The sequence below is a fragment of the Pleurodeles waltl genome, chromosome 12 (assembly GCF_031143425.1).
Source record: "Pleurodeles waltl isolate 20211129_DDA chromosome 12, aPleWal1.hap1.20221129, whole genome shotgun sequence".
Lineage (NCBI taxonomy): Eukaryota > Metazoa > Chordata > Amphibia > Caudata > Salamandridae > Pleurodeles > Pleurodeles waltl.
In genome coordinates, this window is record NC_090451.1 from 81079832 (window position 1) to 81093159 (window position 13328).

The window sequence follows — 13328 nt, forward strand, 5'->3', positions numbered from 1 at the left end:
CCCTCCCGACTCTCCACTCACTAGCATTGAGTGGCGGCAATAACAGGGGAATGATAACATACATAAGTAAGGGTGGCAACTGGCCTAACTGAAATTCGAAACAACACTTTACGAATAACATTAAACTATGACTACATAACCTATAATCAGGCATAAGGGTAAACTGGTCCATATGCTATAGCTCGTGGGAGGTAAGTGCCTTGTATGTTTTGGCTCGTGTCCTCGGCTCACAGGTTGTCGGGCTGGACCCTCCAGCCACTCCACGCTTACTTGTGGAATTCAGTTGCCTCGTGCGAGCCATAATGATCTTGTTGCAGTCTATAGTGCAGCCACAGTTAGCTAATGTGTATTTTGAAGTTGCAAAACAAATGTATAGCTCAATCTACCTGCGGGGACCGATGCTCCCCTAGGAGCTATTTCAGTGCTGGCGACTTGGGGCTCCATGTGATTGAGACTTTTCTCCCCTGAGGCTGAGCGGGTTGTCCATGATGATCACTGACCCTTAACGAAGGGACTCAGCCTCATAGGTCATCAGCTGATCGGGGAGTGATTGGTGGCCCACAACTAGATTCCTCAGAGTCACTGTGATCTCCTCGTTCGGGGTCTGTGTCAGGGGACTCCTGAAGTGTTGCAAATGGGTTCAACGTGAACTATGTGGCCTCAAGCAGTGCCCGGGACCGTTCCTCCTCAACCTGCGCCGGCGTAGGTTTAGCCCCCAGACCTGTACGACGTTTGCACTTCCTCTTGGGGATCAACCATTGCTCCGCTGTGTCTGCCTTGTCTGGTGGTTGGGCCAGGTCCTTGGCATGGAGCCAGGTCCAAATGTCCTCCGGTGACGCAAATATATTAATTTCTGCACCATCTTGCACGTAAAATTTTGCCGGATATAGTAGAGCATACTTGATGATGTGTTCAATGGGACGATGTTTTGCCAAAAAAAGGGAATTGTGTATTTTTTTTTTTTTTTTTTTTTTAAACTTTCACTGTGAAATCGGGGTAGGCAGTAATGTTTGCATCTTTGAATTTCTATGGCCCATGTTTGCGGAAGAGTTGGAGCACTAGGTCTCTGTCACAATAATTATGAAGGCGAGCTATCAAAGGTCTTGGGGGAGCACCTAGTGGCGGCGGTCTGCCTGGAACTCTATGGGCCTGCTCTATTGAGATGAATTTTGGGACTTTATCCAGCAAGTCCGTTTTTGTAAGCCACTGTTCCAAAAACAATTCGACATTGGGAACTTTCACTCTTTCCAGAAACCCCACCAATCTGATATTGTTGCAGTGATCTCCCCTGTGTCTTCAGCTCTCAGCTTTAGTGAGGTCAGCTTTGTACTCAGATGTCTCATGTGATCCTGCAGTTCCTGGACTGATGGACGAATTGCCGCTATGTCTGATTCAGTTTTGCCAACTCTTTCGGACAATTTGCTGTGGTCCGCACAAAGTAAGGTAACGTCCTGGGTTATGGCATCAATTTTTGTTTTCAGGGAAAGTTTAGTATCTAAGATGGCTTGCATAACTTTCTCAAATTGAGAAGTATGATTATGAAGGATGGCATCCATCTGTTGCAGGGCATAAGTCGTCCCCTCCGACAGTGCGGGCGGAGTGGTTGGAGTAGCCATCACCACAGTGGGCGTTCTTGACATTTTCAGTTTTCCCATCTAGCTTCCTGAGTATATAGCGTTTATGCTGTATCAGTGTCCCCGTGCTGGTGGCGAGGTCTCCCCCCAGGAAACGGCTTTCAAATGGGATTTACTGTCCACTGTACTTATGATAGAGGCTTCACCCAAGTGAGCGCGACCTGCTCAGATGCCGCGCCAGTGTCCAGAGCGCTCTCAATCGCTCCGTCGCGCACCACACCACGTGTTTCAAAGTGGTGGGTTGGGTGCAACAGGCTGGCACAGACGGGAGTTCTACTATTTGGATGATGGCCTGTGTGTGTTAAGTGAAGTATATGGTGGACTCCACATCGCATTTTCTTGGCATCAATAACCCCAAGGCACTTTAGTACTCTGCTGGCTTTGCTCCTGGGTTGTCCGAGTTGGCGCTGCATGGCGTATCCACACTGGTATTTTTATTTATGTGGCGTTTCAGAGTGTATTCTGTGCCCTCACGGGTAGCGCAGAACCTCATAGATCAGGTCCTCCCTGGTTTAATGCACGATTTGCTCCTGTGTTACTAGTGGCATCATCGGTTCATCTCGGACCGCTGTTGCTTTAAATCCGAATGCTTTAAAAATACAAGATTTTAACTCAGCGTGTTCTGATGCCGCAGGGAAGTGCCGCTGCTCCTCACCTCTATGGCCGGGCATCCTCACACTTCTACTGGTGAGGAACCAGAGTCCCCATGAGGGCCGATAAGCGTCTTCGCAAAGGCGTCCCCGGACCCGGCCAAACAGAAAACTGTCATTCGGCACCTCCCACACTCTGCGGCGCCCACCTCAATGACCCGCTGGGTACTGTATTGGCAAGGGAGAGCCGGGATGGCTAAGTGCGGGTGGAGAGATCCAGCAATCGCCGCTGTACAGGATACTTATTCGGCCGAGCGCGGAACTCCGATTCAAGGTGCCGCTCCGGTCGCCATCTTGGACACGCCCCCCAGGTAAGTACATTTGCAAGTAATAATCCAACATATGTATCAATACCACTTTGTTTCAATTTGGCAAGTTAAATGGTTTTCAAGCAAACAGCAAACACCTGCTTTAAAAGTTGACAGTGCAATTTTCAGAAACAGTTCTAGGGGGAAGAAAAGTAAGTACAGTTTTCAGGTAAGTACAAGACTTACAGTTTCAGTCTCCAGCGCTTAGGATGTCCACAGGCTGGGGTTCAAATTAACTCCAAACACTCACCACCAGCAACACGGGGTCGGCCAGGCGCAGAGGTCAAAGATGATGTAGATTTAAAATGGGCTCCTATTGAGACTGAGGGCACTCAGAATCAGGCCTGTCTGCAGGTAACTACCCACGTCTTCGGATGGCAGACCTGGGGGGTTCAGGTGAGCACCGGGGGGCCCACAAGTCAGCACCAAGCAAACAGGTTCTGCTACACAGGGTCGGCTGGGTGCAGGGTGCAAACACAGCACCGGGCTCCCAATAAGGGGACCCCGGGAGTCACAAAGATGCTGCAGGCTAGGTCCAGGCGGTCAGTTCCGGAAAGCTACAGGCTGGACGAGGAGGAGGGCTGCCTGCTGACTGTCGCTGCACTGGAGGTCGGATTCCGCGAGGGGTCTGCAGGTGCAGGGGTACTATTTGGCATTGGGAATCTTCATCTGGTTCTATTGCGGTCAGGGGCGTCCTCCGGATTTAGGCTACAGGCGTCATCGTGTTGGAAAAGAGGGGTCAACCAAGGGTAGACACTAGGTCAGAATCGCCTGGAGACCAGCAGTAGTCAGTTCACCACCTGGACACAGGCCTTGGGCGTCGGGTGCAGAGTGGGCAGGACTTGCGGAATTGGGGCAGTTCTGGAGTCCTTTGATGGAGTTTCTTTCTGGACAGGGCCGCTGGCCACTGGAGATCCTGGTCCTCTCTGGTGTGCAGGCAGTCCTCTTGAGGCTTTTAAGAGATCACTGGTCCTGCAGAATGTGTTGCCTTTTTGTAGCTGGGCTTCAGAAGCTGGAGACAGGCCTGTAGGGCTAGTGCCAAGTCAGTTGGTGTCTTCAGTCTTTTCTCCTGGGGGTCAGCTTACCAGTCCTTTTTCTTTCTTCTTGTAGTCTTCTTGAGGTTGCCAGGAATCTTACGAGCAAGGTTCAAGGGAGCCCTTAAATCCTGGATTTAGGGGGTTACAGGGGTGACTACACCCTTCCGGTGCCCACTTCCTTCAGGGAGGGGGAAACAGACATAACCCTATTGGTCACTGTCCTCCAAACCAAGATGAAGGATTTTGCTAGGAGGGTGTCACTTCAGTTCTGGACACCTCAGGGCTGGTCCCAGCTAAGGTGGTCATTCCTCCTTATTTTCCCTAATTTTTCCGCCAGTGGGCCTTTGTCTTGGGGGGTTATGGGGGAGTGGGTGTTGGGGTGCATCTCCACTAGCTGTAGTGCTGCCCTGGGGCACTGTAACAAGAGGCCTGAGCCTCTGAGGCTCACCACCAGGTGTTACAGTTCCTGCAGGGGGAGGTGTGAAGCACCTCCACCCAGTAAAGGCTTTGTTTCTGGCCACAGAGAGCACAAAGGTCACACCCCATGTAGTCAGAGATTCATCTGAAAGTGGCAGGCTGGCACAGACTGGTCAGTCAAGCACTAGAAGTTTGGCTAAAATGCAGGGGGCATCGATGAACTATAGGTGCATTTTCAAATAAATCCAACATCAGTATGGGTTTACTGTGCAGATAAGTTGGATAATAAACTTCCCAGACTTAAGTGAAGCCATTATGGAGCTGCGGAGTTCGTAATGACAAACTCCCAGCCCATATACTGTACTTAAAAGAATGGACTTAGACACTGTAGGAGCATATTGCTCATGCAACTATATCCTCACCTGTGCTATAGTGCACCCTGCCTTGGGGGTGTAAAGCCTGCCAGAGGGGTGACTTACCTATGCCACAGGCAGTGGTTTGAGGGTATGGCACCCTGAGATGGGTGCCATGTGAACTTTGTCTTTTTTTCCCCACCAGCACATACAAGCTGCAATGGCAGTGTGCATGTGACTGGTGAGGGGTCCCCTGAGGTGGCATAATACATTCCCTGACCACAGGGCCCTTGGTACCATGGGTACCTTTTACAAAGGACTTAACTGTGTGCCAGGAGTGTATATGGGAAAGGGAGAGAGAGAGAGAGAGAGAGAGAGAGAGAGAGAGAGAGAGAGAGAGAGTGTGTGTGTGTGTGTGTGTGTGTGTGGGGGGGGGGGGGGGGGGGGGGGGGGGGGGGGGAGGCATGTCCAAAAGGGCACTTTCCTACAGCTGAGAGCAACTTTTTTTTAAAGCACTGCTGAGGTTTGGGGCTAGGCACATCCTCATTGGCCCTTTATGCAGACGTTCACTTTACCCTAATATCAGAACTAGCAGCCTTAAGGCCAGTAATCTATTGGGTAAGGTTAGTAAGAAACCCCAAGGCAGCAATATACCTGAGAATCCTGGGAGAAGTCTCTTCCAGCAGTGGCTGTGGGTGGGGGAGGGACTCACGGTCATCGCATGTACAGAATGTTTTAAGAGAGCTACAATTGGAGACCTTGTGGGTGGATTCCTGTGGAGTAAAGCAGGACACTGTGGATTTGATCAGAGGTCGATATTATGAATGTATGTTGATGAGAACGTGTTTGCGTTGAGGCCAGGATCAATATTTTGTAACTATTTTATCAACATTTATGGTCCTCTCTGTACTGCTAACTTGGATCTGATATTTCCTGAGCCTTAGTGAACACTGCATGCAACTAATTACAGACTGTGTATTCTGCCCACCAGGGATTATTCAATCTGCATGCAGCGGCTTGCATCTGAATTTGATTGCTGTGACTGTAGCTGTGTAAGTATAGATAGCTTAACTCACTTTATTCTGTTCTGTAGAAAACATGATTCCACGTGGCAACGGTGGCTCTTCCTCCCTTTTAAACTCTATGGGGTTACAAATGTCAAAGTTGCGCTGACGCTCTGTGATAAGCCTGTTGACATGCATGTGCACAACTCCGTAGCATCATACTTATAGGCCGCATGGCCTTGTCTGAGAGAGCTGTCCACCATGCTAGGCCTTAATTCTACCTATAAATGCATGCAGACCCCTCTCCCTTCCTACTACGTGGTTTCAGGTTAACTGTACTATGCACTGAGTTGCAAACTGGTGTCTGAATTGCATTGTATACTCTTTGTGTGTTTTGTTCACATACATCTCAACATAAACTTGTTTATACTCATGAAAAAACTGGCTGTTTTATAGGAACTAAACACAACAGAACTGAATTTATTAAATTTGCCACTCGTGCAAGGCCTGACGAGCTTTTCCGACTCCATAGTGTTGCACTTATGGGTTAGATGGTCTTGCCTTGAGAACTATCTGCTATGCTTGGTCCCAAACAAATCAGACAATCTCTGTGGCACTTTTTCCTCCTTTTCATGCGGTTTTATGTGTATTTTATCATGTGCCGTGCCATAAATTGTTGAATGAACTGTATGGTTCTCCATGCTGTCTTGCTCACACACCTTAAATGCAATTCCCGCCTGCACTGATTAAAAGGTTGGTTGCGCAATGGGATGAGATATGGTAACTACTGCAATATATTCCTACAACACCAAGTTAATTGTATTGCATATGCACTTTAATATAATCTTGTCTGTATTGATGAATTAGTTGATCATTATTGGAACAGACTGCAGGTACTAATGTTTAATTGATTACACTGTATATTTTCACAAAGTAGTTTTAATTCCTAGTTTGTTTGTTTTTTTCTTTCATTTTTCTTGTTAATGCTTTCAACTATTCAAATGCTAACAGCTGAAACAATTTATAAATAAATAAGAAAACAAGAGGACCTAATTTGCTCCAAGTTCTTTACTTCCATTGAGGTGATTAGAAGAAAGGCAACCTCCTTAAGGCCAGGGTCTTGTCAGGGTCATAGTTTTCCATAATCTCAAAAAGAATTTTCGATTGGTTGAGAATCCAGGTGCTTTCACCCTGTAGACATAGCAGGAGTCCAGATCAGTCTAGGACTGAATGAGTTTGAATTTTAGAACAATCTAGGCATTATTGGCTTGGTTATAACAGGTAAACTGTAAGAATTGACAAGCGATGAAGAGAAATTGGGGCAATCTTTGAGCCTTGGAGGACACCTACCATTACAAGTTTGCTATGCTAATGGGTAAAGGATCACAGTTTGAGCTCAGTTTGTGAAGCAAGACCTGATCCAGTTTAAGTGCTATGCAGTTTAGTCTTTGAAGCAGTAGTTGATGGTCAACTGTATCAGACTAATGAAAGGTAAAGTAGGAGGTGTGCAGCATCTCCACTGGAGCCTAGAGTGTTTTTGAGCTGATCCCAGATTGCAATTAAGATGATTCAGTACCTCTTCCAAATGAGAAATCACAGGCTGTCTGCTGCAGTGGCAGGAGATTATCTTGTAAATGGCAGAGATCTGAGTGAATGCCGCTTTTTCAATTTAGCATACCCTGAAATTGTCCATTTAATATAAACGTACAGACTGTAGGGTCCACATGGCTCAGCCCTTCCAAAGTTGGCTTTATGAAGGGTGTTTTTAATTCAGTGGGGAATTCTCCAGTCAAAAGAGATGCATTAATGAATACTATGACCAGCATGCACATAGACAATGCTAGGAAGATTATCCTAATTTTATTGGGCAGGCACAGGTAGCGATCCAGTGATGCCGACTGCTTTCATGAGGTTATTCGTTTTTTTTCTTCCAAAAAGCAATTAAAACTGGCATATGTGGAATGTGGCATATGTGGTATGCAATGTGGCTGCTGATCTGTTTTGTAAGGAAGTTGCAGAATTCTTGAGTGCAACTGCTGCAGTCGGAGTGTAATCTGGGTTTCAGAACTCTGAAATCATTTTGAAGAGTTCGCTGTCTAAATATGGAACATCTGAGTGATTTGTGAGATTTCTTGCTTCTTGTATTCTTGCTTTGTAGATTCTGTTTTGACACTATCTTTGATTTACCTTTCCTTTAAGGTGTGTCCGCCCACTGCCTATCAAGGATTCTAATTATGCTTTATTACATGTGTCTGAATGGAACCACACTTCTGACATGGTTGGTTTTGTGAAGCTTTCATGGTTGTCCCTTCTAATGCCTCAGTAATTCCAAAGGTGACATTTGTTGACAAGTGATGAGGGACTGCACTGGCACAGTTGGCAGGCTTTCCAACTGGAAAAAAGATGATTTTGAAGCTCCTCCTGGACATTTAGTTATCTGTTGCTTACAATGGTGTAGCAGTTGAGAGATTAAGCCAAAGGAGCTGATGTGGTAATCACTTAAGGTGATTAGTTTGGTTCATCTCAAAGAGATAACAGCTTCTGACAAAAAGATAGTATCAACAGTATGGACTGCATGATGTGAAAGCACAGTGACTAGTTTTTGGTAACTGAGTGCTTCAATGGTTCCGAGGAGGCATGCACTGCATGACAACCAATTTTGTCAACCCAAGTGTTGATATTGACCAGGATGCATTGGCTTAAGTGGTGAACTGGTCCAGGAAGACCTCAGCAATGGATGATTTAAATTGGGGTGGTATGTAGCTAAGAAGAAATGATGCAGAACTGCTATGGAGTAGTGAGCGATGACAAGTAAGGATTCCTTGATTGGATCGTTTTTGATGATGGCATTTGCTAGGTTATTGTTGGAGGCTGCAGCCTACTAAACTACCTGTTTAGACAGCTCCTTTTGCGGATTTGTAAAGTACAGCTGATGTGTAAACATCCCACAAGTTTCTATGAAGAAGAACAAATACAGCCTGGAATGACTTGAGTGTATGGATTTCTTTCTTCCCTAAGTATCCTGCATTGGTCAGGATGCAGGATAGGTGCCTTTTGAGGGACTGAAAGGTGAATTAACCATACCTGGCCTGAGTGGAATTGCGATTTGAAATTGTTGCAGGAAGGCAAGCAGGATGGGTATGTGGCGGTACTGAGGACCAGTGATTTGTGGTTTTCAGTGGGCAGAGTCAGCTGATTACTCAGGAGCTTGACAAGTTAATCTGGAAGCCAGAGTGCTCCAATAATCCGGAACCACAATGTGGTACTGCTTTGTCAAAGACAACATGAACTCAGTGCAGTAATAGCCCTCACTGATGTCTACATTGTAACCTTAGAATATAGGAAACAAAGGAAGACTTATTTTCATTGTTGGATATTTGTATGAGTGCCCTTTTAGTGGATATTGTCCTACTTGTCATATTGAGACCGTTAAGGATAAAGTGCAGTAAGGCAGAGCTAGAAAATTGCTGCTGGTCCAAGTTGATGTATTACTCTATGATTTTTTTCAGTAGGACATATGGCTGCTAGATTTCATTGTGCAGGGCTCACTAAGCAAAGCAACTGCAAGATAGTTGTTTTGTGAGCTTTGAGGAAGGATGTTTCAAGAAAAACACAGCAGCTATCTTAACTCCACACATAGTCAATTGTGTTATCTGTAGGAAGCCGGCTCTGTATATACTATACCAAAGTAAGGTATAGTGTGCACAGAGTGTAGTGGATCCCCAGAGGCTTTACAGAGGCTAAAGTAGATAGTACTAATGCTCTATTTTGTGGTAGTGTGGTAGAGCAGCTAGGCTTATCAGAGGATAGTGCTAAGCATTTGTTGTACACACACAGTCAAGATATAAACCACACACTCAATGACTAACTCCTGTGCCAATGTTTTATGTATCAATAAATATCCTTTGTTACTTTATTTCTGGAACCAAAAGGATTTTTGTGGCAGGTAAGTACAGTTTCAAAACTGTATCACCTTCAAGTATCAAATGCATTTTGTTTAGAATTCACAGATAAAGTTTACAGGTAAGTAATACTTCTCAGTTTCAAAAGTGGACACTATGCAATTTCTCACAGAAAGCAAAGCAGTCCTAGGGGAGGAAAAGTAACAACACAATTTGCAGGTAAGTACTCGACTTACGATCCCAGTCTTCAGAGGTTAGGATGTCCACAGGGCAAAGTTTAGGACGACACCAAGGGTGCACCACCAGCGATACAGGGCCAGCTGGGTTCAGAGGGTGTTGGGAGCCCAATAAAATCCTATGGAGACAGGGGGCAATTAGAAGAAAACAGCTTCCAGGTAAGTACCCACGACTTGAGGGCACAGACCTGGGGGTGAGATCAGCACTGGGCCACAGGTCAGCACCAAACACACACCCTCAGCAACGCGGGGCGGCCGGGTTCAGGGTACAAACACAGCATTGAGCGCACAATGCTTTTTAATGGAGGAACCCAAGGGGTTACAAAAAGGCTGCAGGCTTGGTCCAGGGAGTTGGCTGAAGAAGACCAACGGCTGGACAGGTAAGTAGAGATCCCACTGGAAGTTGCTGGACTGTTGGCTAAGTTTTCAAAGGTCAGGGGGCTGCGGATACAGGGGTATCTTTAGGCATCTGGAATCTTCACCGGAGCCGGCCGTGGTAGGGGGGTACTCTGGATTTAGGCTGCAGGCATCTTCGTGTTGACCAGGAGGGGGCAACTCGGGGTGAATTTGAGGTCGGAATCGCCTGGGGACCTTCTTTGAACTGGTGGGCCACCTGGATTCGAGCCGTGGGTGTGAGGTGCAGAGTGGGCAGGACTCGCGGATCTGGGAGGTTCTGGAGTCCTTCTTGGGGGTTTCTTTGTTGTCAGGGCCACTGTCCTCAGGAAATCTTGGTCTTTAGGGAAGGCAAGCAGTCATCTGGAGGTTTGTAGAGGTCGCTGGTCCTGCAGGACGAGTGTTCCTCTTGCAGCAGGAATCTTGAAGCTGTAGACATGCCAGTATGGCTGGGGCCAAGTCAGTTGTCGCCTGGAGTCTTCACTGCTGATGCGGCTCTTCAGTCCTTCTTTTTTAGGTCACCAGGAATCTGAAGAGCAAACTTCAGGGGTGCCCTTAAATACTAGATTTAGGAGAGTTACAGGGGTCAGAGGGTAGAAGGCAATGGCTAGTGACCCTGAGGGTGGCTACACCCTTCCGGTGCCCACTCCCCTTGGGGAGGGGGGCACATTCCTAACCCTATTGGCTAATATCCTTCAAAGCAAAATGGAGGATTCTACCAGAAGGGGTTCACCTCAGATCTGGGCACTCTATGGGTGGTCCCAGCTTGGGTGGACACTCCTGGTGTTTACTAATTTTCTCGCCAGACCTGCTGTCAAAAGTGGGGCCTGGTCCAGAGGCGAGCATCTCCACTAGCTGGAGGGCCCTGGAGCAGTGTAACACGCCAAGTACTGCAGTTCCTGCACGGGGGGGCAGACTTTGTCCCTGACCCCTAGAGAGCACAAAGGTTCTCAAGTCATGGGGTCAGAAACTTGTCTGTTAGTAGCAGGCTGGCACAGACCGGTCAGCCTTACACCAGAGGGCTGGGTGGAATACAGGAGGCATGTCTCTAAGATGCCCTCTGTGTGCATTTTTCAATAAATCCAACACTGTCATCAGTGTGGGTTTATTGAGCTGAGAGGTTTGATAACAAACTTCTCAGTTTTCAGTGGTCATCATGTGGGGGCATATTACTCATGCAGCTATGCCCTCGCCTGTGATATAGTGCACCCTGCCTTAGGGTTGTAAGGCCTGCTAGAGGGGTGATTTACTTATGCCACACCCAGTGGTGTGTGGGCATGGCACCTTGAGAGGGATGCCTTGTCGACTTTACCCTTTACTCCCCACCACCACACACAATCTGCAATGGCACTGTGCATATGTGTTTGGTGAGGGGTCCCTTAGGGTGGCACAATACATACTGCAGCCCTTAGAGACCCTCCATGGCCACAGGGCCCTTGGTACCACTGGTACCTTTTACAAGGGACTTAGCTGTGTGCCAGGGGTGTGCCAATAGTTGAAGCAATGGTACAGTTTAGGGAAAGAACACCGGTGCTGGGGCCTGATTGGCAGGATCCCAGCACACACTCAGTCAAGTAAGTATCAGATATCAAGCAAAAAGTGTGTGTGTGGGGGGGAGGAGGGTTAACCATGCCAAAAGGGGCACTTTCCTACATCATTTATAGTGGAGGGCAGTTTGCTGTATACACGGATATAACATAGGGTAGCTGAAGTGGATCTCCTCCCTTTTTAGACTGAATAATTTGGTTGTCATTCTCTCAAGTGAACGTGCAGGACAAAGGAAGGCTTTTCCATACTGCTTTCCCAGTGGCTAGGAGAGGGAGATTCCTTGGTTGACAGTGACAGTACCCTAAAACAATCCAAATACTGTTACCTGTCTACAAATTGCATGGGGTGAGATAGGGGCCTAGTCTCATATGTCAGAAGGTAGACCGGTTTCACCATCAAACTATGCAACTTGGGCGGAATGTTCCTGGCAGTTAAATGTCTCACAACAGAAGGTAAATAAATAAATGTAACAAATTCAGTGTGCACCCCCTCCAGCCCCCTCCCAAGCACACATAATACTCCACACATGGCACAAGACCCACAGATTCTCTTCTACATGGACAAACCATACAAAATTTCAAGAGAGTAATTAGAACTTCCAAACACCTCTTCAGAAAAAAATCATTCTGTGTTTGACAAGTTAAGTAAAGGTGGAACAGTCAGCAACACAGGGCAAACAAAGATTAAAATCTGTTGTGGTGCTTGGCATTATGGACTGGACTGAACTGAGAGTCCTATGACCACTAACCCTGAAACCTCAAATATCTCAACCTGACATACAATGGTAACTGTACCGCCTTCCACCCCACAGACTGAAGAGTAGAAAACCAGAGTCAAAAAGTGAAAAGAAATGTTCCTTATAGTTTTTCATAATATGCCACTGCAGAAGTCCATCAGCTCATTCTTTTCACAACAACCAAACATATACTCACTTATCTAAATCTATGTCCAGTGCTCTATATGGGTCATTGGGGTCCTTCTCATCATCATCACTGGGCAAAGCGTTCTGAAGTGGAAAAAAAAGGTTCATTTAAATGTACAGAAATAAATCCAGTGTATAGCTCTGCAAGTATAACATACAGGTAGGTCATAGAGGAATATTGTCTGAAACACAACCTTCTCTCACCCACAAGAGCAAGGTTGAGTTGCACTTCGCCTTCAGCTTGGAGTTCAATGCGTCAAGGAAGAAAGCCAACATCAGGAAGGTTAACAATTTACAAGCCTCTAAGACTAGCTGGGCCAGAACAGTGCAACTGTTAGCACAACTGAGATGAGTATGCTTGCAATAGTCTGAATCATTCAATGTGGTGCTAACCTTCCTAGATAAATGTATAAACAAATGAGACTCTAGTAGAGAAACTGTATGCTAAGAAAATTACAAGTAGTCATGGAGTGCTGGAGAGCTCCTTCTCTTAGTTATGTAGCTGAAGACCCAAAATCAGGAGGAGAGGGGAAGGCATGATCTTTTACTCCTCAGCCACTGACAGCAAGAGACAGATTGTTGTCAGCTTCCTACAGATTGGTCAATTCGGTTAAGGAGTAGGACAGGCTTGGTCACTGAGCTGCTCAAGCCTCCAGTCATACCTAGCACAGCACCTGCAGATCGATCAGCCTTGAGGTGGTAACTAAATTATGGGACATTTCAGCTTCCATAACGTCTTTCTGTGATGATATTTAGTAGCAGAGCTGGTGTTATAATTAACTATCTCCCCTACTGAGTGAGTGTGAAGTTTGACTGTTAGTACGGAGGAGGAAGACCTCTAGAGCAGGACAGATCTTGACTGACTATGGTTGGCCTGGGGAGACATTAGGAACATGCAGGTTTGATCCCATCTGCAAACCCCAG

General features: G+C 46.6%; 1 protein-coding gene across 1 annotated transcript in view; it reads right to left on the minus strand.

The window, feature by feature from the left end:
- AP3D1 (adaptor related protein complex 3 subunit delta 1) overlaps positions 1–13328 on the minus strand; it is a 437106-nt gene that overhangs the window by 177688 nt on the left and 246090 nt on the right. Inside the window, exon 21 of the mRNA XM_069217822.1 lies at positions 12415–12488. Coding sequence (XP_069073923.1) covers positions 12415–12488 — 74 coding nt within the window. The remainder of the gene's footprint in view (positions 1–12414; positions 12489–13328) is intronic.